The following is a 25,550-nucleotide window of genomic DNA, read 5'->3' as shown; positions in this document are numbered from 1 at the left end:
GCTTGGAAACAAAGAGAGATAACAAGGGGGTCATTTATTAATATTACTACTAATTATACAATAGCAATAAAACCATAAGATTTAAATTCTAGTGTTTGTTTTTTACAGCGGACTGAGGGAATTGAATAAGAATTAAATGACATGTTTAATTAAATGAAAGTCTGGTGATATTCAGTCAAGTGTTCAAGTATTTAAATCCTTAAATTAAATGTAAAATGAGTCATAATTTTAATACTAATTGAACATTACATTTTTATATTTGTGTTTTTTATTTTTTATGATATGTTTCTAGTTATTTATCATGTGTTTAATTATTGTTTTATTATTGTACTCCCATTGTGTTATTTAATATTGTAGTTATTTCCTGTACAGCACTTTGGTCAACTGAAGGTTGTTTTAAATGTGCTATATAAATAAATAAAGATTGAGATTGATAATAATTGTTATATAGGGGAAAACCATAATTTATCTGTTATCTAATTAATTTATCTAATTAAATCTGGTTGCTGTCAGTATTATTTATTTGTTCTGAAATTACAATCAAACCCCCAATCTGCATTGTTTGCATCAGCCATTGATTATTGAAGAGAATGTGAAGCTTCATGATTTTTAAATAAAAACATTCTGGCAGAGACTCCAACCTAGAGACTGTTGCTTTCTAAACTGCTCATTTGAAGTTGCTGTCCAAAGGTATAGATCTTAAACAAATATTTCTTTAAAATAAACTTAACAATGAGCACCATCTTCAGTAAAACGATCTTCAATGAGCTGCGTCGGGAGGGGACGCTGTGCGACGCTGTGATCCGAGTGGAGGACGTTGGCTTCAGAGTCCACAGGATCGTCCTCTGCAACAGCAGCACCTTCTTCAGGTGAGCTGCTCAAAGTTTTATTAAGGATTCACATCAAGTGTGTCTTCATGTCACACAGAGCAACAGCTACAGGCGGCTTTAAAGGCACCCTGTGGAGGTTTCTGACCACTAAGAGAGCTGTGGAGCAATGTTTAAAAGGACAAGAAAATCTGCTTTTTAAATGTTCTTGGGGGAGATTTGTTGGCATTCACTACATGTTCGTGAGAAACATGTCAAAAGTCTTAATGAATATCTGAAAAGTTGTCACGACCTTAACACAAACTGGAGAACCCAAATGCACGACCCAGAGACAGTCTTGAATGCAGTAAAACATTTCCATTTAATTTCCAAGAAAACAGAAAATCCCTCTTAACAGAGTAGGTACTGGATTTAACATAAAGTGCTCACAAGGCTGTGGCTCAGTGGATAGTGTGATGGACTTGGAATCAGGGGATAGCAAGTTCGAGTCCCACTGCAGTCAGCATGTCGTTGTGTCCCTGCAAGACACTTCACCCCAAATGGCTCCTGTGGGGATTGTCCGCAGTACTGAATGTATGTAAGTCGCTTTGGATAAAAGCGTCTAACAAATGACATGTAATGTAACAAAGAGGAAAAAACAAGCCTTAGGAAAGGAGAATTTAAGATGAACTTAAGCTTCCAAAAAACATAACAAAACCTGACTAGACTGGAAAAGATCCTTTCTTAGTTGAAGCTTGGCACGACGACCATTCAGAGAAACAAACAAGACGAACTGACACAGGACAGGGGAGAGACAGGACTATTTAAACATGAGGTGAGTGGGAACAGGTGGAAACAAGCAGGGGCGGGGCAGACGCTGACTAGGGCGGGAAGAACACACAAGGGGAGGAAGAAACAGGGCCTGAAATGAAAGACAAGAGGTAAGTACAAAATAAAACAGGAAATGACAGACAAAATACAAAACCAACACATTTGACGAGACACAACAAAAGTGCCTTTAAAAAGTTTAAAAACGAAGATTCCACAGATTGAAGGATTGGTCAAAACCATCATAGCCAGTTTATACTGCAGGTCTTGGGGAGCAATACTGCATATTTGGAAAAAGTAAAAAAGTGATATTGCTCAAGAAAAAGCTTTGTTATGTCTGATGAAGGTCATATGTACAGCTTGGTGATATAAGAACAACATCATCACAATATAGCTGATTTTGCAGAGCTGACTATTGGTGCTTTTACTCAATTTGAACGCAATTCTTGATAAATAATCATCAGTATTGTGGATGTATTGACTAAGTGTGAAAAGAGAAAGAGTTGGAACAGTCTAGTAGGATTAGAAAATGACATCACATTACTGTAACAAAGCATTTAAAATGATGTACCACAATTACGATTTTTTTTTTGTAGACGGTCGTAGTCTCATAATATATGATCCGATGTATATCAACATATCGCCCCAGGACTACTGAGACCTCACCTGAGTCTGGTAAAAGACTACAAGTATGAAAATGAAACATTTCTGGAGGTGTATCGTTAAAAAAAAATTGAACTAACCCTATACCTCAGTAGCCAGCTTCTCATTTCTGCTGTAGAGGCTTGAGGGTATACGTTACAATTACAAGACTCCCATATCTCCTACTGTCTGATGCATTTTGGGTAAGGCAGGCACCAGATTGTGTTAATAAAGAAGAATGTGTGGTATAAGAAAATACATTATCTCTGGTTCTGTTGATCTATTTGATGTTTAAAATATTTTTTAGTGGCCAATTTTGCCCGTATTGTACATAGGACAGATGGATTGAAAGGAGAAAGTCAAACTTGTTTCTGCTGCAGTTAGAACTCAGCCTGAGTACATGAGCTTCAATTTTTTTAACCGTCACTCACAATGTTATAGAGTGTAATGCTACAATTCGAGGAACTCTTAAAATGCAGGTTTGAGTTAAAATTGTAGGAGTTTGACAGAAAGACCCTGTTGAACCTCTTGTTCCTGTGACCTCTGGTCCCACAGAGAACTCTTCTGCAATTTATCTGGACCATCGGAGCATCAGGTCTTCAGCTTCTCACAGGTCTCCCCCATCACCATGAGCCTCATCCTGGACTTCATCTACACCGGCTCCATGGTGGTGACGGAGGAGAACGTTCTGGAGCTGTTGGCCGGAGCAGAGAGCTTCTCCGTCGGGGGCGTCATGAAGGCCTGCTGCCTCTTCCTGGAGCAGAGACTCAACACCAAGAACTGCGTCCACATCTGGATGGTGGCGGAGTTCCACACATGTCCCAAGCTGAGGCAGAAGGCCTACCTGTTCGTGCTGCATCACTTTAAGGAGGTGGCGGGCTTCTCTGTGAAGTTCCTGCAGCTCTCCGTGCAGCAGCTGGCAGATCTCATCGAGCAGGACGAGCTGAATGTGAAGCAGGAGAGCATCGTGTTCGAGGCGGTGCAGCGCTGGATCAACTATGCCCCGCAGGAACGCCAGGGTCACATGGCCGCGCTGCTGAGCAAGGTATCTGAAAGCACCACGTGAACTGCTGCTGGTTTACTTTATTTATTAACTATTTAAGCAGTGTTCAGGTAGGCTACTTGTACTTTTACTACAGATACATTGGCGCCCCCCGAAAAGGACTCAAAGTCTGAACTGTTGACATCTGACATGCTAGTGTTTTTTTTTCAATTTTTTTTATTCGAACTCAAAGGCTTACTTGTCATGTGCACAACAGCTATAGTGGCAGTTAAAATCCTAAGTCATTCTAAGTCACTACATTATACTTAAGCTTTAAAGGGCCCATGTCATGCTTTTCCGGTTATTACCTGTCCCCTTGTGTGTTGTGAAGCTTTTTCTGCATGTAAACGGTCTGCAGAGTCACAAACCCTCAAAGTATACCCTGTAGCGAGTAAAACTCTAACACAGAGAAGACCTGTCTGTGCTGCCCCAGAACGCCTCGTTGGAGATCTCTCTTTTTCCATTTGTGTCTTCCCGAGTAAAGTGACGTAACCATACCCAGGTCCAAATGGACCAATCCGTGGAGCTCCTTACACACACACACTCACTCAGCCTTACACCAGTAATCCAGCTCACACTGTCCGCTCCTCAAGCCTCAAAGGGCGGAGCAGCGAGCCCAGCAACGTCCCGCCAAAACGGCACCCAGACCCCATGCAGCATTCTCATCTGTTTGTCATTACTGGTCTTTTCCGGGTTGCTAACAAACGCCATTGTAACACATAAACACACATCAGAGCACAGTGGGCTCATAGGGAGTGGGGGGGGGGGCAGGAGCTCCAACAAGCTCCAACAAGCTCCACACATACTATACAGACAGAGATGCTGTATGAGAAGCCAATGTGATTTTGGAACATTGAACAATGTAAATCTATTCTAGTAGACCTCAACAATGGAATTATGATCAGTAGAAATGGCCATGACATGGGACCTTTAAGATTCCTGACAACAATTATTCGAAGTGTCCCAGGTTTAAGGTAAACAGGCCCAAATGTAACGCAGCCTGACTTCCGTCTGAAAATACAAATGTGTACTTAGAGAATACCAAAACAAAAAAAGGTGCATTTCTTTCTCGGTTTTGCTCATCTTTCATTTCAGAAAGCTTACAAAAGACTGTGAACATGTCTGGTAATCATATTACTAGTGCTTGTATGGCAAGATAACAAGGTAATCACGAGAATAGCTACTGCGATAGAAACAGAATTGCCAAATCAAGTGGATTTCATTTGAAAATGTTATACCATCTTATTGGCCAGCCCTAGGCCACAATTTCTGATAGTTGTGTATCAGGACAGTTTAGAGTAGATGAATGACTTAAAACATCAATACCTATTATTATTATTATTATTATTTGTATGTATTTATCTTTTCATATGTCTATTTTATTATTATTATTTGTATTGATCTCTTTTTGTTCTTTTCTTATGTTGGCTATGTAGATACAGCTAAAGGAAAATGGAAAAACTGTTGACCACAATGTAATAATAATAAAACTGAATCTGAAAACATCAATACCTATTGAAGTGTCTGCAAATAATGATTGGTTTAAAAACTCCTTATTAGTTAAATCCTCCTTGTTTTCCCGATCTAGGTGCGCCTGCTGTCAATGTCCAGTAGTTACCTGGTAGAAACTGTGATTAACAACAACCTGGTGAGGAAGTGTGTGTCGTGCATGACCTTGGTGATCGACGCCATGAAGACCCTGCGAGAGGCCCATCTGCAGCGACCTCTGACCCGCGCCCGCCTCCCCTCTGCGGTGCTCATGACCATCGGAGGCAGCGAGAAAGAATGTTTGACGGACAGGATGGACTTCTACGATGTCCGAGCCGACTGCTGGCTGCCCATGAACAGCCGGGAGAAGACCTTTAGAGTTCTGCACGGTTGCGTCTTCCTCAATGGATCCATCTACTGTATTGGAGGAACTGACCTGAGTAACATTTTGAGCAGCGTGCGTAAGTTCGACCTCGTCAGCCACACCTGGCAGGAGTTGGTGCCCATTCACAAACCCAGAAAATGTGTGTGTGCGGTGGCTCTGAACGGATGCATTTATGCCATCGGAGGCACTGACGGGCGCGAACAGAAACTTGCAGAGCGGTTCCAGCCGGAAAACAACCGGTGGGAACTGATCGCTCCGATGCTCGATTTCAGGAGTGACGCCTGCGCCGCGACGCTACACGGCAAGGTAGGAGGAACTGAGCATAGATATATATAAACACTAGATGACTCACCCGCGCTGCTGGCCAATGGAGACCGACGTTGCCACATGGCGGCCATCTTGCCACAGGCAGCTCACTCATTCATAACATTATGTCTATGGTGCACTATTGAAATAACCGTAGATTGCTCCATTTTCAACCGGTTTGGTTTGTTATAAACATCAAAGATGTAGTTATGATACTGCATACTTATTATAATCATTAACTTTTTTTTTCAACATGTCTTGTTGTCTCCTGTATCATAGCCATGATAATAACGTTTATAATAAACCAAACCGTTTGTTAATCAGTCAAGATTTCAGCGAGTTAAGAGTATTTTTGTGCAGATCACTCACCTCACAACAGCAGTAGTTGTTGACTGTGGCAAGATGGCCGCCGGTGAGCTACGCTGGCGACTCCCCCTTGAGCCATCTAGTGTTTATATATATCTATGCAACTGAGGACCTTAAAAAGCAATTGAACAGCAGCTGGAATCCTTTTTTTTCTGACCTCTAGTGGTTTAACTTCTCACTAAGTCGCAGTTGTGCAAAAGTGACTTCCAGTTGTCTGTAATGGCTCCTTTGAGCATGTTCCAGCATTGGAATTTATGAAGTCAAATACAAACAAGACCCTTCCAATATCTTAGTTTTTTACAATCATCATGAACACATAAATTACTTAGTATTTAAATAGGCTATAAGTTATATTTGAACAGGACACCTGGAAGTTTTAAGAGAAACAAGCTAATCAAACTTAGCCTTTGTAAGGGAAACACAGATTTGTTATGTGAAACTAGATAATTAATGTTTCTTCTGCGAATAGGTCTTCAACAGAGAGGTGTAACAGGAGAAATGCTATCGCTAGCGTGGCAACATATCCATGCTAACATGCTGATACTTAGCAAGTGCAATGGGAATCATGTTTATCGTCTTAGTTGAATGACGTTAGCTAAAAAGCTCCAAACACTTTGCCTACGGTTGAAACAGTTATTGTTGCAAGTATTTTATTACAGACAAACCTAGAGCTATGTTTTGTCGTATGGCTAACGACAACTGTCTGTCATTATATTAAAATTGTTCCTGTGTAGATATATATTTGCGGCGGTCTAGACAACGAAGAACCTCTGTCCTCTGCCGAGTGCTACAACCCCAAAACCAACGAGTGGACGATGATCGCCTCGATGGACTGCGGCTGCGCTTCAGCTCGGGCTGTCGTCTACAGAGACAAAATATATCTGGTTAGAGGAATAAAAAACATTCAAATTCATCAACACAATCACATACATCAAGACACAGACATGGACTTACCGGTAATTGCATGTGGTTTGGGTTGGTTTGCTGTCCACCTGGTTTATTTATGTGCATGAGATTTGGACATCTGAGGCGTTTTAATGACCTGAAACTTTTACAACCTCATGACTTTTCCTCTTTATGTAAGAAGACTTAGTGATTGGATTAGCAGTGATGCAACAGCATGTGGTTTCTTCTTTAATGTGTAATTAATGTGAACGTATTATCATAGTATCTCAAACATTAGAGCCAATTTGGACTCTTAATTAGGCCCTAACCAGGTGTAATTTATTTGTAGCCTTTCAAATAGATGCTTTGATACTAACCTAATACAATTTAAACAAACTGACCAAAGAATTTCATTGTCATAACTACACTGTAGCTATGTACATATAAAAGCTTTGAACCTTGAACCTTGAATACAATTTTAGTAAAACATGACGTGAATAAAACAAACCAACCAATCTAGTTGGCTTATCGAAGACTTCTTAGTCAGGTGGATGACCATCTGTATGTAATGGAGTATGTTTCTATTGTGGTAAATGTGTTTTAAGTAAATATCTCCCTCCTCTCACAGGCTGGAGGCCACATCAACGGCGCGTCTTTGTGCCGAGTCATCGCCTACGATCCTCTATCAAACCAGTGGAGCACGATGACTCCCATGATCTACGCTCGCAGGCACTTTGGCATGGCGGTGCTGGAGGAGCAGCTGTATGTGGCCGGAGGGTACAACAACGAGAGCGACCTCTGTAAGGTGGAGCGTTTCGATGAAGACTCCAGCAGGTGGAGCGCAGTGCGGGACATGGAGGCGCCTCTCTATGGCTTCAGCTTCTGTGTGGTGGAGCGACATTTTTACAATGCTTCAAACCTGCCCAAATTAACTACAGGGTTCCCGATATGTCCGTGAATGTGTGATAATATGGAGTGTCTTACTACCGTTTAAAAGTTTACTGTTCATCATTAAGAGCAATCATCAACTGTCAGCTATTTTTCAAATAAAGAAATCTTATTGACATCCTTGACCTCCCTGCACAGTCTCTGTGAAAGGGGAGATGTAAAATCTTTCTTTTTAGAAACAAATAAAAGATTGCATTACATTTTAATATAACAGCCAAACGACTCGCTGCGCCCTCGCTGCGAGGGGGACCCAAGTTCCCAACGGCGAAAACACGTGGGTTTGCTGTCCTGGCTCCAAGATGGTGGAATGAGCTCCCCATTGACATCAGGACGGCAGATAGCTTGCACATCTTCCGGCGCAAACTGAAAACTCATCTCTTTCGACTCCACTTCGAGCGATAGAACTATTAACGAAGCACTTTTATACTAATAAAGGACTGGCTTTTCTAAAGCCAGTTGAGTAGCACTTGAAATGTTTTTGCTCTATGAAACCTGATGTACTTATATGATTCTGTTTTCTTCAAGTTGTATTTTGTTGGACGAACGCACTTATTGTAAGTCGCTTTGGATAAAAGCGTCAGCTAAATGCAATGTAATGTAATGTAATGTAATATCGTTATTTTAGGTATCTATCTATCTATATCAACCAGACATGCTTGCTGTTTTACAGATGGCTCATTTCAAGTGCTGCTGGTGTTAAAGACAACCCGGTATCACGGCAAGACGTGAACATGTGACGATTTACCATGCTGGGAGACGTGAAGATGTCACGGTTTCGTCCCCTTCAAACGTGATAGCTACACGGTATTGTTAACCCATGTTAACCAGTGGAGAAATAACCGGAAATACCAAGCAAATGCTATACCCCGACGTAATGATTTATTTTTTAATAGTCACACTCGATTACAGCGATTTTCTTGTTGCCCCAGCTGGTCGACACCTCTTTTAGCATAAACAAAGGCTACATTAATGTATTGAATCGATGTTAATCCATGCGTGTGGATGTGGAATTAACGGACGTGACGTTGTGCGATTGAGTTGCCAAGCAACAGCTTCGGTTCATGTTAATTTACAAACTATTCAACTACAACTGTAGTTATATTTAAAAACATGTTAGAAGGCCTCACGAAATACTTTAATGCACATTAAAATGTAAATGTGAAGGAATGTGTGTATAACAAAATACATCGGTCATTAAACGAAACCGGAAACAGACGTAGGCAAGATCCTCAGCTCGATGATTGGATGGTTATCCGCAATGCATGCTGGGATTTGGTGTTTATGTGATGTGAAATCTGAAAACGTTTTTTAAAAATACAATAATACTTTATTCCGAGTGTGCTTGATTTTCTCTTTGTAAGTCATCACATAACGGCTTTGTAATACACGGTTCGGCTGCATTAAATATTACATATCTGCCGTAATTCTCTATTTATAGAGCCCTGCTGAGAAGACTTCTAGACAAACAGGAGAACTGCCGCCAAAACTGAAAACGTGACGTGGATCATAAATATATAAGCAATTATACAACATCTTACATTTCTTTTCACACAATGCGTCTCCTTGCAGTATCAACACTAATTCGGCTGACTTTTATATTTGATCCAATTGGTAGATAGGCTGTATTTACACCATAACCGTGCAGAGCTGATAGAAAGGGACACCTGGTGGTCAAAGCACGTTATTGAATTGTATTATTTTATTATTAGATATTAATAGGAGGATGTGCAAAATAGACAAACTAATAAGGCTTAATTTAAACATTAAAGAGTACTTTAGGTTAAGGTCTTATTTTGAATAAGAAAAAAGCTTTAAGAAGAATATGGAGGGATGAAACCCTCTTGAAACCGCAGGTCCTTCCTTCCTGCAGCGGTCAGACTTTACAACCAGCACTGCCCCTTGTAGACCCTCCTACACACACCACATCACAGACTATAACACCCCTTGCTGCTAAATACAAACCAACTTTGTGCAATATGTGCTATATGTGCAATATATATATATGCCATTAATAACTGTGTAATTTATACCTGGCCACTAAATCAATATATATGCCGTTTTGTTTTTGATCTGTATTTTTGAAAATTATGTAACTTTTATCTTTTTTTTAGCATATTGTTTATTATATTATAACTTAGTACTTTTTTAGCATATTGTTTATTTTTATTCTAACTTAGTACTTTTTTAACGCATGTAAGATATGCAACACTAAGCTGTCTGTGGCTCTTTCCTGCTGTAACGCTGCACATTTCCCCTCTGTGGAACTAATAAAGGTATTCTGATTCTGATTCTTTAATGGTCACACATGCAGAGCACACAGCACACACAGTGACATTTGTATCTACAGATAAATATTAAGCCTGACAAAGTACTTAACGTCTAATATATTGCTTTCCTGCAATGTTAACTATGTTTAAGCACTTATTTGTTTATTATTAAACTGATATTATACATATGTATTATACTCTTATAAGATGTATGTAGATAGAAATGTGCAGAATGACAGTTTAATGGTGGAGTATACACACATATTGATAGATGTCTTGTAATGCACTGTTGAGGAACCTGCGACCCAAGTTTTTCATTCATTGCATAACTACACAGTAGTTGTGTATAATATGATATGTCAATAAACCTTAGCTTATAAAATCTTGAAATCTTGAAAGGGATGTTCAAACTAGTCATTATATACAGTCTTTAATGAACTATTAGTAGAGAATAACGAGTAATGAATATACTTTATAGGGATCCTATTAATATCTAATAATAAAATAATAAAATTCAATAACGTGCTTTGACCACCAGGTGTCCCTTTCTATCAGCTCTGCACGGTTATGGTTTAAATACAGCCTATCTACCAATTGCATCAAATATAAAAGTCAGCCGAATTAGTGTTGATACTGCAAGGAGACGCATTGTGTGAAAAGAAATGTAAGATGTTGTATAATTGCTTATATATTTATGATCCACGTCACGTTTTCAGTTTTGGCGGCAGTTCTCCTGTTTGTCTAGAAGTCTTCTCAGCAGGGCTCTATAAATAGAGAATTACGGCAGATATGTAATATTTAATGCAGCCGAACCGTGTATTACAAAGCCGTTATGTGATGACTTACAAAGAGAAAATCAAGCACACTCGGAATAAAGTATTATTGTATTTTTAAAAAACGTTTTCAGATTTCACATCACATAAACACCAAATCCCAGCATGCATTGCGGATAACCATCCAATCATCGAGCTGAGGATCTTGCCTACGTCTGTTTCCGGTTTCGTTTAATGACCGATGTATTTTTGTTATACACACATTCCTTCACATTTACATTTTAATGTGCATTAAAGTATTTCGTGAGGCCTTCTAACATGTTTTTAAATATAACTACGGTTGTAGTTGAATAGTTTGTAAATTAACATGAACCGAAGCTGTTGCTTGGCAACTCAATCGCACAACGTCACGTCCGTTAATTCCACATCCACACGCACGGATTAACATCGATTTAATACATTAATGTAGCCTTTGTTTTCTGCTAAAAGAGGTGTCGACCAGCTGGGGCAATAAGAAAATCGCTGTAATCGAGTGTGACTATTACAAAATAAATCATTACGTCGGGGTAGCATTTGCTTGGTATTTCCGGTTATTTCTCCACTGGTTAACATGGGTTAACAATACCGTGTAGCTGTCACGTTTGAAGGGGACGAAACCGTGACATCTTCACGTCTCCCAGCATGGTAAATCGTCACATGTTCACGTCTTGCCGTGATACCGGGTTGTGTACGTGATAGGCTAAGGGGCGGGACATCTCTAAGCAGTTGACCAATCACAACAGAGCCGGCCAGCAAACCAATCAGAGCGGACTGGGCTCTGGTTTCAGACAGAGGGTGAAAAGAGGTGCTGCAGCACAGGCCGTATGAGAAAAATAAAGAGCTTTTGAACATTAAAGCATGGAGACATGTCCCAGGAGAGACACAACATACCAGAACATTTGCAAATTAAGTGTGAGCATGTAGAAACAACAGATGACGCACGCTCATTATTTCATATTGCACTTTATTCAGCTCTGAGGAGGCAGAACTGAGTCCTCGTCACAGATCAACACTTATTGCTTTCAGGCTTTCGGTCCGTGGACCCATCTCAAGTATTCTCACACTTCACACTTTGTATTTTGAACATGTCTACCGTCTGTGTGTGTGCGTGTGTGTGCGTGTGTGTGTGTGTGTTGACCTCCTGTATTTGCTGTGTGAAGATGGACAGAGGCGACAGGAGAGATTTGACACTGAAGTGCAGGCATGAGGTTTCACACATCACAATGTGAAAAAACGTACTGGAACAACAACAAAAATAATACACAGCATTGTGGTATTTCTCATGGTCTACATCACGCAGGGACATAACAAAGAAAGGCCTTTAATTTAACATTATATATCAGTTATTACATATTATTTCATGGCATTGGAGTCGTGCCTGGATATGGATCATTACAGCGGAGAGACACGCGCTAGTTTCTCATCTCCTTTTCAGTCAAACTCGGAGAATATCCAGAAGAAGTCTTATTCACACTTTAATCTGGAAGGAAGTTAACTATTCACTTGATTCTAGAGATGGTTGTAAAAGTAATTATTTATTGCAGTCATGTAAAAACTGAAGCTGCTCTGATTCAAATATTCATATTAAAAATGTTAAATTTGACTAGCAATATGTTCAAGATGTCACTGAAAAATATGATCAATTTCACTCAGATTTACTTTCAGTTCACTTTTACTACAAGAGACAACAGACTAAACAAAGTCAATTTTCACAAAGGAAATGCAAATCAATGTGTGTTTTCTTCCACTACTGGCAATAATTCCCCAAATGCTGCAGTTATACATTAGAAAGAAGACGGGACAACAAGATTAAATATTTAAAACAGCACCAGTCAAACCTCAAACAAACAAAAAACATATAAAAATGTAAGTTTCTATTATTTATGTTGATTTGTTTCGGTGTTTTGGACGCTAAAATGTACTCCAGCAGCGTGATTTAGTGTTGAATTGCCACTACAGGGAGGTCTTTGCACTTGAAATAAATGGTTAAACTCTTCCATCACTTCACGACTTCACCCCTCATGTAAGAACACTATGTGATTGCATTAGCAGTGCTATAGGAGCACATAAACATGACAATACAAATCTACTTGTTACTGTTTTTATAGCTAGATCGAGTCCTTTTTGGCAGGAACTAACAGTCAAAATCAGATTGTTGGTTGTTCTATCTATCATGGATACAGGTCATTATTTAACATGACAGCTTTAAGGTGTAGAATATATAGTAAACAGCCTGCAGAGGGCGCCGTATCCCGGCTTCAAAGCAGCACTGCAGATGCAATCAATCATCCTCTCGCGCTGTCAGGAAACTGGTCACATGACTGGGATAAAGCTGACAAGGTCACATGATGAGGGTGTTTTAGTGTGTGAAGAAGAAGGCATCAGTGGTCCATGATGCGCAGGTTTCCAGAAACGATTTTGTTCTCTAGCATGGAGCCGGCTGGAATATCAATACGATCCCCGTGGTTAGCGATGATGATGACGGTGCCCTGAGAGGAGGAAGAGCAATGAGTTGTAGTTTATCAGAGATTAATAATAACATTAATATGAGTAATAATAATAGCTCTTTTCGTACACTAGGTGGAGCTCAAAGTGCTTTGACAACATGGCACACATCATAAATTAAAACAGAGAACAAGAAAGGAAATTCAGGTCAAGCATTAAAACCTTTTTGCACACGTGCAGCAAAAAAATAACAATTCCAGAAAAATTAAATAATGATTAAAAAGTACAGATAACCCTCTCAGTAAAACAAAGGAAGACACAAATGATAAAATAAATAAAACAATATAATGTGTTGCAGCAGCAGCAAGCAAGATCAATAAATAAACACAAACAGTAAATATAACAATATCAACGGTAGAAATATATATTTATCTAATATCTCAATCAAATACACAAATAATGATACAGAATAAGTACACTATAAACATAGGCGGAGTTTGACATTTGCGATTGGGGGGGGGCAAACCTTTTTTACTGACATCAATACACAGTCCCAACTATTGCGTGGGGTGCTACGGATACAGTAGCAATAAAGCCAGCGCTTACTGCACTGAGTATGACTTTTCCATGCCCACCGTACACACACACACACACACACACACACTCCTATGGAAGGGGCGGTCTCTCCCCCCAACAACAGTGCATTACATAACTGTAAAACTTATCATAACTGTGCACATCTTATACTTATTTGATAACTACTAAATCCCTTGGTTACTTGAACACGCTACAATATTATTAACCAGTGTCCTACCTTATTAAAATATTGATATACGAAATATTTGTATTGGAACAGTTTTCGACGTAGTAATGCTGTAACATATTTCAATGCCCCCCGCAAAATCCGCCTATGACTATGACTATAAATATGTGTATATGTATTGTATATAAGAATACTATATACATAATACAAGTACACATTTTTAAAATAAAGATAGAAATTAGGTCATTTTAAAACTGTACTGTAATGAAAGCAATGAATCAATGACAGCCGTTGGACAGCAGGGACCGTTTTTGTTATGTCATTGTTAAAAATGTAAATGTCCTGAGGGCAACTCTGAATATTATCAGTAAAATGTGCAGATAAACGTTTAAAGATGTATCCGGAGCAGCCTCAAAAGGTCTCTTCGCTCGTCATCTCCACCACATGAAAGAACACGTCTGACGTCACTGGTGCTCTTTACTACTCCCAGTGTGTCTCAGTGTGAGAATACATAATGTGATGGGCTCTCATGCTCAACCCAAGACACTTTTACATTCAGATTGAATACATTTTTAATATCGAGCTGTTTGCGCCCTTGAAACCATTTGAAAACCAATTTTCTCTCACCTGTCTAAGGAGATAAATTGGGTTCATATTTGCTTTGACATTGTTGAGGCGCCTTACATGTATTCCTGTCGCTCTAATTTATTTATATCTGTGTCTTGTAAGCGTTTGGTTTCTAAACTATATTTGATTGAAGGTGTTTTACCTTCAGTGAAACGTTTTTCCCGAGGGTGACGTCGCCGGACACGGTCAGGTGGTCGAGCTCCAGCATGTCAGGGATACTCTCGAAGCGATTCACATACTCCTGGACCTGAAACACACACACACACACACACACACACACACACACACACACACACACACACACACACACACACACACACACACACACACACACACACACACACACACACACACACACACACACACACACACACACACACACACACACACACACACACACACACACACACACACACACCACACACACACACACACACACACACACACACACACACACACACACACACACACACACACACACACACACACACACACACACACACACACACACACACACACACACACACACACACACACACACACACACACACACACACACACACACAGTGAATCCTTCAGCAGAACATTATAATATATCCAATTCATTCTAATGCTACTAAAATAGTTATCACCGCAATAAATCATATTTAATTTGGTCTTAATTTACATTATTTAATTTCATATTCTGTTCTTGTACATATCCCATATTCTATTGACATGTACTACTTTTTATTTTGTATTTTATTATATATGTTTCATTGTTGGAGGAACTCAGGTCAGAAGAATTTCATTGCCATTTCTACACTGTAGCTTTGTGCATACATTATGACAATAAAACCTTTGAACCTTTGAGTGCCAAACTCAAACCTAGAAAACTGTATTTCAAGGACACAAAAGTGTAACCTTTGGACATGAGTGAATATTTAGAGTAAATACAATAAATGTGATAAATCATAAATCATCAAGATTTTAAATATTGTCATATTGTTACATATTTTCCACTAATATCGACCGTACATTGGTGAAGGAGCTGCCCAGCTTCACGTGGGGCGTGGTGGGGAACTCTCTGCGGGGGCTCATGGTGAGCGAGCCGGCGTCCAGGCTGTACAGGTTGGACATCACTAGCAGCAGGTCGGAGGTCGTCTTCACCGGCAGGAAGCGGCTGCGCGGCACGTTGATGCCCAGAGCGTTATCGAAACATTTAATGGCCGCCCCGACTGCCGTCTCCAGCTGGACCACGTTCTGCCCGCCGTCCAGCGTCTGAAGAGAAAGATGTTTATTCAAAACTAATTTAAAGACATGCTTGGCACTCAGATCTGTCAACACTCAACTGTCCTCTGTGTTTCTATCAGGCTATCTTGTTGCCGTGTATTGTTTTAGTTAAAAAGGCCATAAAACGCATCTTTTTAGAATAACCTTTTACCAGATCTTTAAAACCCCCACTTGTTGCCATGCAGGCGTAAACGTCACTGCTTTTAATTTGTTGTTTTTGTTATTTTGTTTCAACCATTTTACTCTGTAGCACTTTGAGTTTTCTTTACTCAAATGAAAAGTGCGCTTATAAATCAAATGTATTATTATTAGTAGTAGTTTTGTGTTGTGACCCTCTATCATACCTGCCGCATTTGACATGTTTCTACCACCAACCGACTAAGCTGGCTTTCCCTACCGATTTTCAATCTTCCCAAACTATAATAAATAAAAATGACACTCCATAGACTCGACTTTTGGCGGACACCGTTTTGCGTGTCTGTGATCCCATCATACAAACAGTCCTCTGTGTTTCTGAGCGAGAAACAACATGCAGAGGAAAGGCAGCGTTACCCCCGGGGCTGATGGGTAACCACTCCCAAATGAGTTAGGGGAACAGAGAGACGAGGTATTTGAGTCCTGCAGGGTTTCCCCGTTAATATCAGTGTCTCGAAAACACATGTTGGCGACTGAAAGACATCCAGTGTTTGGTCTTTTCCTGAAGCATCCTTCCCCTACAGTGTCTCAACTGAAAGAGGGCCACAAACACACAAAAAATATTATCCAATTTTGAGATATTTATCTCCCATTCTTTCACTTTTTCAACACCAAAGATGTCGTTAATGTCTCCGTTTAGTGAACTACAGCAATCTGAAAGCCTGTACATTATTTATATCACACTTTATCAGTAGAAAAATGCAGGAAATTACTTTTTTAATGCAGTATTTTCTGATTTATGGCGCAACCCAAAGATATTTTGCTCTGTGCAAACCTTTGACTCTAATATGTCAACAACATGAAACAAGAATATGAACCTGGCTTTATCCAATGTTCACACAAGAGTTCTACATCCTGACACATCCTTCATCTACACTGTCTCAACTGAAAGAGGACCAGAAACACATTACAAATATAATAAAATGTGGAGACATTTTCGGGCATTTTACAGACCAAACATGTCGTTGATGTCACTGTTTACCAAACTACCACTTTACCACATCTGAAATGTTAAATACATGGTTTATACATGTAATTACTGGGGTTCCATTTCTTCTGATTACCTAATTCGGGCGTGCACATTTGCCACGCGCAAACCTACCTCTTTTGGATTTGGAAAGGTTGGCATGTATGCCTCAATATTGCATGTTTGTGATTTAACTTAAATTTAGGGTGACTTTGTACATCTGTCCGGGGACTTCAGAAGAGAAAAAGCTTCTTTGCTGACTGTGCTGCATTTACAGCCATGTTTTTTAATGTGCATTGTCCCTGTTAAATAAACCTATAAGTACATAACACGTTATATTTTGCTGCAGAAAAAAGAAGAAGGAAGCAACTACTGCTGTTTCAAATCGCCAAGAGGAAGTAACTGTTCTGTTTTCTATCCATCTCTCACTGCATTAAAGAACCACAAGGAAACAGAAGACACTGACCTACAAATACAAATCAGAATCCTGTTGTTACACAGCTCATGTACTACTCATTTAAAAATGTATTTCATAAGTTAATGGAAAACATCTGTGATTCGCTGAGACCTCAAATGACTTTGGTCTCATTTGGTTAAACCCTCGTTTCCCCAAAAATGTAAAACGTGCAGGGCTGAAGTCTTCAGTTACATGAGCAGGAGGATTTGGACCTCGCTGACCCCTCCTCTCAGGACACTGCTCTGCTCTATACTTTAGCTACTGTTGGCTGGAAGATATTCTGCTCATAAGTGGCCCCTAAATCAATCTTAAAGCTTTTTAGTGACCCCCTGACCTTCTCCCCAGCCCCATCATGAGATAAACATTTTAAAGGTGGGGTAGGTAATTCACTTCAGAAACACTTTTTGCTATATTCCATGGAATGCTCTTAACATCCCGATAGCAATGAATACATTAAATGCTTTGACAATAAATACATAAAACATGTCATCTCTGGAAGCCGTGGCGCTGTAAAAAGCACGACCAATCATCTGAGCCGGCCCGGCTAAAGTAACTGGATGGCCTACCTGCCTGTCAGCCTTCCATCTGTGCACAAACTTATCTCGTGCCCTCATTGGTCATGTGCGCGTTTGTGTGTGTTGGAGGAGGGGCTCTGTGAGGAACTCTAAAGGAAGGCGTACTTTTCCGGCTGCGTACTTTCAAATTCTAGCGCACTCGAGCTGGTTTCTCCATTCTTACCATACCCTACCTTTAAGATGCAGTTCGAAATCAGGTTCTGTGTACTACAAACTAAATCAGTACGAACTGGCTGTTAAGTTAATACTCAACTAGATCATTACCAGCCGTCTGTTCACACTGATGTACACAGTATTAAATAAATATGTATTTCCTGCACAGAGGTGGGAAGTAGTGGAGTACAAATACTTTGTTTCTGTACTTAAGTACATTTGTCTGGTATCAGTACTTTAGTCCACTACTTATTTTTCTGACGACTTTCTACTTTGACTTCTTACATGTTGAACACCAATACCTGTACTTTCTACTTCTCACATGTTGAACACAAATACCTGTACTTTCTACTTCTTATATTTTTAACACAAATACCTGTACTTTCTACTTCTTACATGTTGAACCCAAATACCTGTACTTTCTACTTCTTCCATGTTGAACACAAATACCTGTACTTTCTACTTCTTATATTTTTAACACAAATACCTGTACTTTCTACTTCTTACATGTTGAACTCAAATACCTGTACTTTCTACTTCTTACATGTTGAACTCAAATACCTGTACTTTCTACTTCTTACATGTTGAACCCAAATACCTGTACTTTCTACTTCTTACATGTTGAACCCAAATACCTGTACTTTCTACTTCTTACATGTTGAACTCAAATACCTGAACTTTCTACTTCTTACATGTTGAACACAAATACCTGTACTTTCTACTTCTTCCATGTTGAACACAAATACCTGTACTTTCTACTTCTTACATGTTGAACCCAAATACCTGTACTTTCTACTTCTTACATGTTGAACTCAAATACCTGTACTTTCTACTTCTAACATGTTGAACTCAAATACCTGTACTTTCTACTTCTCACATTTTCCAAACAGCTGGTTCCTTTAGTCTGAATGTGTGTTTGGTGCATGATCATTATTCTTTAGAGTCATTGCGTGCCTATTGATTTGAACACGATCCGTGTATCCATCATTTCCTGGTCTTCTCTAAAGAAGAGGGACCAATGGAAACGTTGTCATGTTGCCGTTGTTCAGCATGGAAACATTCATTAGCTAACAATGACATTATTGTTCTATTAATATAAAGGGAGGTCAGGTACTCTTTAAATCACCTGGTAGTTATGGGTACTTTTTACTCAAGTACATTTCAAAGCCCATACTTCTTTACTTTGACTTGAGTAAAGAAGTTTAGTCAGTACTTCTACTTTTACTAGAGTATGTTTAAACACGAGTATCTGTACTTCTACTTGAGTAAAGGATGTGGGTACTTTTGCCATTTCTGTTCCTGCATCACATGACTGTATCACTCAGAACAGAAACCGTATATTGGGTCGATGTAGAGGAAGTTAGCTCTATCCACAGTTAGGAAGAGGTACATGTACCTAACCTCCTCCTCTCAACTAGGCCTCTGAAATATGAACGTGTGCATACTGTATGTAATTGACAAATAAAAAGTACTGAGTATATTCTCATTTTGTTAAGAACTTTTGTGCAAAATCAACAATAGATTTAAGAGAAATTATAGAGAAACCATGTATAAATATGGGTATAGCGTTAATCAAGATAGAAACGTAATATATTCTACACGTTTTGTAGTTACAAATTGTCCTTTTGCCAGGCCCTAAATTATTTAAAGTGTGAAATATGTTATGATAAGCACATTATATATGTGAACTCAGGGTTTCCCACACATAGACTATACTTGGGCGGGCCGCCCAGGTATATTAACGGCCGCCCAAGTATATTTCGCGACCCATTTTTTTTTTTTTTTGTATTCGTCCGTGACCACGACGCCATCTGCGATCGATTAACTTGTGGACAATGATCCCTCGCTCCCTTGCTCTGATCTCGCCTCGTTAAGTGGCCTGCCTCACACAGGGTGACTGGCTGTCTACATGATGTGGCCTGCCAACATGGCCACTGTCATAGAGATCATAAATCAAAGCCCTTGATTGGTCTCTGTGTGTCATTCAAGCTCGGGATAACCTCAGCTGTTTAGATAGTTAACTTAGTTTAAGTTCTCAGTGGGTCTCAAACGGTGTGGTCACCATTTATGTAAACACATATTTCCATTTGAGAGGGTAGTGATTGATCTAATGGATAGTGAGGTGGGCTGAAGATCGGAAGGCAGTGAGTTCAAATCCCGCCAGGAACACCTCCACTAGTGTGCCCTTGAGTGCCATCTTTACGCAAAATGATTATACAAAATGAAAACTTTTTTTTTTTTTTTGCGGCCATAACCTCTGCCGCACTGAAGGGGGCGCAAGTGAGCCCACAGGTTCTTGTTGCTACTGTTATTCTACGCAGAGACTGTAGACGCAAACAACAAACTAGACTTTTGAAACTAGAGGAAGATAAGGAGGACTTTTACAAAGAAGTAATAGAGATTGTTGTCCAGAAGGATAGCATGGACTTCATCTTCAAGTCAAGGTAAGATCACAATTGTAATGAACATGGGATCTTACTAAGAAAGAACAATCCAATATTTAGATTTTGAGTATCCTTTTGTTGAACAGTCTGTTTAAAATGAATCGAAGCATCAGACTAAAAAAGGTTTTGAAAATAACCGAACATTTCGATTAAGGTCAAAATATAATATTTGTAAATCTGACTCTGAAAGAGTCAGTGCCTCACCAGCCACGAACCTCACCGCACGTCACTGGTTAATCTATTATTTCATCCCCAGATCACCACAGTCACCCTACAAGGTAAGAAACTCAGTTCATCTCAGTATTCTATACTTCACTGGTTTTGGGGATTTCATCGGAGCGGTTCTTTCCCTCCTGAACGATTATCCTGCAAACCGGGGCCTAATCGCCAAACACCATTCCATTCTCCTGTCGTATTATCATGACAATCATTTCATTCATATGACGTGTAACAATAAATATGTATTCCATACATCACGTCTCTCCGGTTTGAAATGTTTTTCTGGTTATTCCCCGTCCCCTTGTGTGTTATGAAAGTTTTTCTGCATGTAAACGGAAACCAAATGGACCAATCCGCAGATCTTTTTTTTTATCTGCAAACCAGATCTACTTAAGGGTACAAATAACTAACCTCAACCTGAACATGCAAATGTGTGTGAGAGCTGGACAAACAAGCTCAGCAAGAAGAGTACATTGAAAATGAAAAATGCATCTTTAAAAAGGAGAGAAATGTGCCTTTGAAGCTGCACTTTTGTAAGGGAAAATAACACTTTCATATTTGTCTCTCTTTCGCACACATATAAACACAAACACATTTTAAATTAGAGAGTCCCCAGAGAGCAGAGCAGTTTGGTCTGAAGCTCCTTTTCTCTCCTTTGTATGCAAAAACCTTGCATGACAACAAAGGGCTCAGAGAGTGGAGCAGGAACAGGCTTCAGCGTCTGCAAGCTTGAATTTCTTTCAGCCAGATATGATTTATTCAGAAGAAAGGGAAGGAGAGTGGGGCTGATATTTCTCCGCTCTGCTATTCAAGGCTAAGTGAAAGGACGGACGAGGTAAAAACAGATGCTACTATCAATTGAATGCTTATTGAATCTATATAGAAAAATATACGAAGGGCTGGGCCGCTCACTAGAGGTACATTGCCTCGTCAATCAATCAAATGTAGGTAAATTATTGTTGATATTGATGAAAAAAACACACAGCTCTCCGCAGGGTTTCATTTATTGTGTTGGCAGCTCATTCCTTAAAACAGAAGCCTCAGATTGCTGATAAGAGGAAATACGAAGGGTATATTTCAAGGTTGTCATGTAAATGTGTTATCGGGCTTTTTTCTTATCAACTAAGATATGTTAGAAAATGTTTTCAACTTGAATTGACTGAATGTATTTGAAATTATTAACACATGAATACTGTGTTATATATTTGAACATATATATTTAAGAAGTACAATAGCAGATGCTTCATTTGTGGACCATATTTCATTATACTTTTTGAATTTGCTGAGGGTCGATTCAAAATGGTCCGCTGGCCGCATTTGGCCCCCGGGCCGTAGCTTGGACACACCTGCTCTATGGCACGGCCCTTCTTTAAATGCAGCAGCCTTCAAAGCTTAAAACAGCTGATTGAAAAGGACAACATTGAGTGATGTCCCTCTCACCTTGGGGTTGACGATGATCTCCAGGTCCATGGCCTTCTGCTCCTGCAGCCTCTTGATGGCGGGCAGAGAGATCCACAGGTTGTTGGTGTTGAAGATCTTGAACTTTGAAACCGATTTGAACTCGTCCACGTGGGCTTTGGGCACCTGGGCGATCTCCAGCAGACGCAGCTTCCCTTCGTACTGGATCAGCGTGCCACCCTGAAAACCACAGGCAACTTATTAACAACATGTACTGAGTTTGGGATAAATGGATGAACTCCAAGGCGTTACAGAAACTCTCCATGCTACTCGCCACTCCTTCCAAATAATAAGGATTATTTATTGTATTAAAGTTTGGTTAGCGTCAGTCAATTTCCACCAAAAACAAGGCAGTCCCTAAGAGTTTATAGAAGAATAAGAATCAATAAAATACAATCCAGTCTTACAGTATGAAAAGGACACCCTAATTACACGTGCCCTTATCATGTCCAGTAATCTGAGTTCTCAAGCACATATTTCCCTAGAAATCACGTCAGTATGAAGATAAGATAAGATAAGATGGACTTTTATTAATCCCTCGTGGGGAAATTGTTTCTCTGCATTTGACCCAGAGTTAGGAGCAGTGTGCTGCCATTTTGAACGGCGCCCGGGGAGAAGTGTGGGGAATGGTGCCTTGCACACCTCGGTAGCACTTGGTCTTGCCGGGACTTGAACTGGTGACCTTCCAGTTGCCAAGCCAAGTCCCTATCGACTTCGCCACCACCGCCCACAGAACCCTCCTCCTCTCCTCACCTTGACGTCGGCGCGCGTCTTGTCCGTCACCTCCATGATGAACTCGCAGCGCTTGCCGTTGGGCTGGCTGACCAGGTGGTGCAGGATGTGGAGGTCCACGGTGGCGCCCAGGTTGTCGATGTTGGACACGAAGATGTACTCCTTGCCCTGAGCGATCAGCTGGTCCATTAGCCCCGAGTTGTAGAAGCTGGCGTAGATGTCTCCGTGCCCCGGGGGGTACCAGCCCTCTGCACTCTGCCCCGTCATGCTGAGGCTGGTGGAGACCGGGAGGAGCGACTCTTTGTTGATGCGAGGGTACCTGGAGAGAAGAGAAATACACGATAAGATCACACATCCTGTTTATCTTTGTGTCCAGTTCCATTTTTACGTTCGTACGGCACCAACAGGGGTTCATTTTGATCAAAAACGTTGATAACCTGATACCGTTACTGCTGAAATGAATGAAAGACTGAACCTTTCATTTCATCAATATGTTACAGGTCTCAGATATATACAGAACCTGTCTCTGATTGTCTCGAAACACCAAACGCATCATCCCATAATCCCCTCTGTTTCAGCCCTGTTTCAAAAGTGCTGATTCTCTGTCTGTTACTTTAGATGAAAATAAGGAGCCCCTCCCCACGCCCCTCTGAGAGACATTTGGTTAAAGAGAACACAATGGTGCTCTAGGAGGAGATTCAGGTGATAAGGGGGGGGGGGGGGGTTACCTTGGTTGGTGATTGGCTAATGGTTACACAAGACAAAACATCGTTATGACATCATAAAGTGGCCAAAATCTGATCAGCTCATTTTCAGACAGGTTTTTATAGAAATGGATCAGGACAAAAAGAGAGAGAATCTTTTTCCTGAAACTTTCAGTCTCTTTCCACAGAGGGGACACATGTTGATGTAGAAGAGACATGAAGAAGAGGGGACACATGTTGATGTAGAAGAGACATGAAGAAGAGGGGACACATGTTGATGTAGAAGAGACATGAAGAAGAGGGGACACATGTTGATGTAGAAGAGACATGAAGAAGAGGGGACACATGTTGATGTAGAAGAGACATGAAGAAGAGGGGACACATGTTGATGTAGAAGAGACATGAAGAAGAGGGGACACATGTTGATGTAGAAGAGACATAAAGAAGAGGGGACACATGTTGATGTAGAAGAGACATGAAGAAGAGGGGACACATGTTGATGTAGAAGAGACATGAAGAAGAGGGGACACATGTTGATGTCGAAGAGACATAAAGAAGAGGGGACACATGTTGATGTAGAAGAGACATGAAGAAGAGGGGACACATGTTGATGTAGAAGAGACATGAAGAAGAGGGGACACATGTTGATGTAGAGGAGACATGAAGAAGAGGGGACACATGTTGATGTAGAAGAGACATGAAGAAGAGGGGACACATGTTGATGTAGAAGAGACATGAAGAAGAGGGGGCACATGTTGATGTAGAAGAGACATGAAGAAGAGGGGACACATGTTGATGTAGAAGAGACATGACGAAGAGACATGACGAAGAGGGTACACATGTTGATGTAGAAGAGACACGAAGAAGAGGGGACACATGTTGATGTAGAAGAGACATGAAGAGGAGGGGACACATGTTGATGTAGAAGAGACATGAAGAAGAGGGGACACATGTTGATGTAGAAGAGACATGAAGAAGAGGGGACACATGTTGATGAAGAAGAGGGGACACATGTTGATGTAGAAGAGACATGCAGAAGAGGGGACACATGTTGATGTAGAAGAGACATGAAGAAGAGGGGACACATGTTGATGTCAAAGAGACATGAAGAAGAGGGGACACATGTTGATGTAGAAGAGACATGAAGAAGAGGGGACACATGTTGATGTAGAACAGACATGAAGAAGAGGGGACACATGTTGATGTAGAAGAGACATGAAGAAGAGGGGACCCATGTTGATGTAGAAGAGACATTAAGAAGAGGGGACACATGTTGATGTAGAAGAGACATGAAGAAGAGGGGGCACATGTTGATGTAGAAGAGACATGAAGAAGAGAGGACACATGTTGATGTCGAAGAGACATGAAGAAGAGGGGACACATGTTGATGTAGAAGAGACATGAAGAAGAGGGGACACGTGTTGATGTAGAAGAGACATGAAGAAGAGGGGACACATGTTGATGTAGAAGAGACATGAAGAAGTGGATTTTGTATAATAGGTGACCTTTACGATGTTGGTTCATTTCGATCAAAAACGTTGATACTTTACTGCTGAAATGAATAAAAGACTGAACCTTTAATCTCATCAAAATGTATTTTGGTTTAAAAGAATGCACTACTACATCAACTCTCATCTTAAAGGGTTAGGAGGTGTGTGGCGCAGTGGGATAGTGCGTTGGTGTTGGCATCGGGGGAGCACAGGTTCAAACCCCGCTGCGGTCAGCATGTCGTTGTGTCCCTGAGACACTTCACCCCAGATTGCT

The 25,550-nt window shown here is 40.4% G+C and overlaps 2 protein-coding genes across 3 annotated transcripts in view; one reads left to right on the top strand and one right to left on the bottom strand.

Moving 5' to 3' along the window:
• Positions 1-732: 732 nt before the first annotated feature.
• On the top strand, positions 733-7,706 carry LOC117542354 (kelch-like protein 10). The gene is made up of 5 exons (XM_034209973.1): positions 733-869; positions 2,832-3,321; positions 4,907-5,497; positions 6,598-6,747; positions 7,377-7,706. The coding sequence occupies exons 1-5, from the start codon at positions 733-735 to the stop codon at positions 7,704-7,706; spliced, it is 1,698 nt and encodes a 565-aa protein (XP_034065864.1).
• Positions 7,707-11,719: 4,013 nt separating this feature from the next.
• The window catches only part of ugp2b (UDP-glucose pyrophosphorylase 2b), a 51,592-nt gene continuing 37,761 nt past the window's right edge, over positions 11,720-25,550 (bottom strand). For both annotated transcript variants that reach the window (XM_034209944.1, XM_034209943.1), the window contains exons 6-10: positions 23,104-23,401; positions 22,333-22,530; positions 15,628-15,870; positions 14,753-14,857; positions 11,720-13,264 (exon numbers count right to left, since the gene is read on the bottom strand). In XM_034209944.1, coding sequence (XP_034065835.1) covers positions 13,157-13,264; positions 14,753-14,857; positions 15,628-15,870; positions 22,333-22,530; positions 23,104-23,401 — 952 coding nt within the window. In that variant the 3' untranslated portion in view covers positions 11,720-13,156. The remainder of the gene's footprint in view (positions 13,265-14,752; positions 14,858-15,627; positions 15,871-22,332; positions 22,531-23,103; positions 23,402-25,550) is intronic.

This window comes from Gymnodraco acuticeps, unplaced genomic scaffold, assembly GCF_902827175.1.
Source record: "Gymnodraco acuticeps unplaced genomic scaffold, fGymAcu1.1, whole genome shotgun sequence".
Classification (NCBI taxonomy): Eukaryota; Metazoa; Chordata; class Actinopteri; order Perciformes; family Bathydraconidae; genus Gymnodraco; species Gymnodraco acuticeps.
This window is presented reverse-complemented; position numbering and strand designations above follow the sequence as displayed.

Bases quoted from the DNA above. Each gene is read 5' to 3' on its own strand.
- LOC117542354 (XM_034209973.1), top strand. From the start codon at position 733: ATGAGCACCATCTTCAGTAAAACGATCTTCAATGAGCTGCGTCGGGAG. The intron at 3,322-4,906 runs GTATCTGAAAGC...TTCCCGATCTAG, and splicing joins TGGCCGCGCTGCTGAGCAAG to GTGCGCCTGCTGTCAATGTC. The intron at 6,748-7,376 runs GTTAGAGGAATA...CTCCTCTCACAG, and splicing joins ACAGAGACAAAATATATCTG to GCTGGAGGCCACATCAACGG.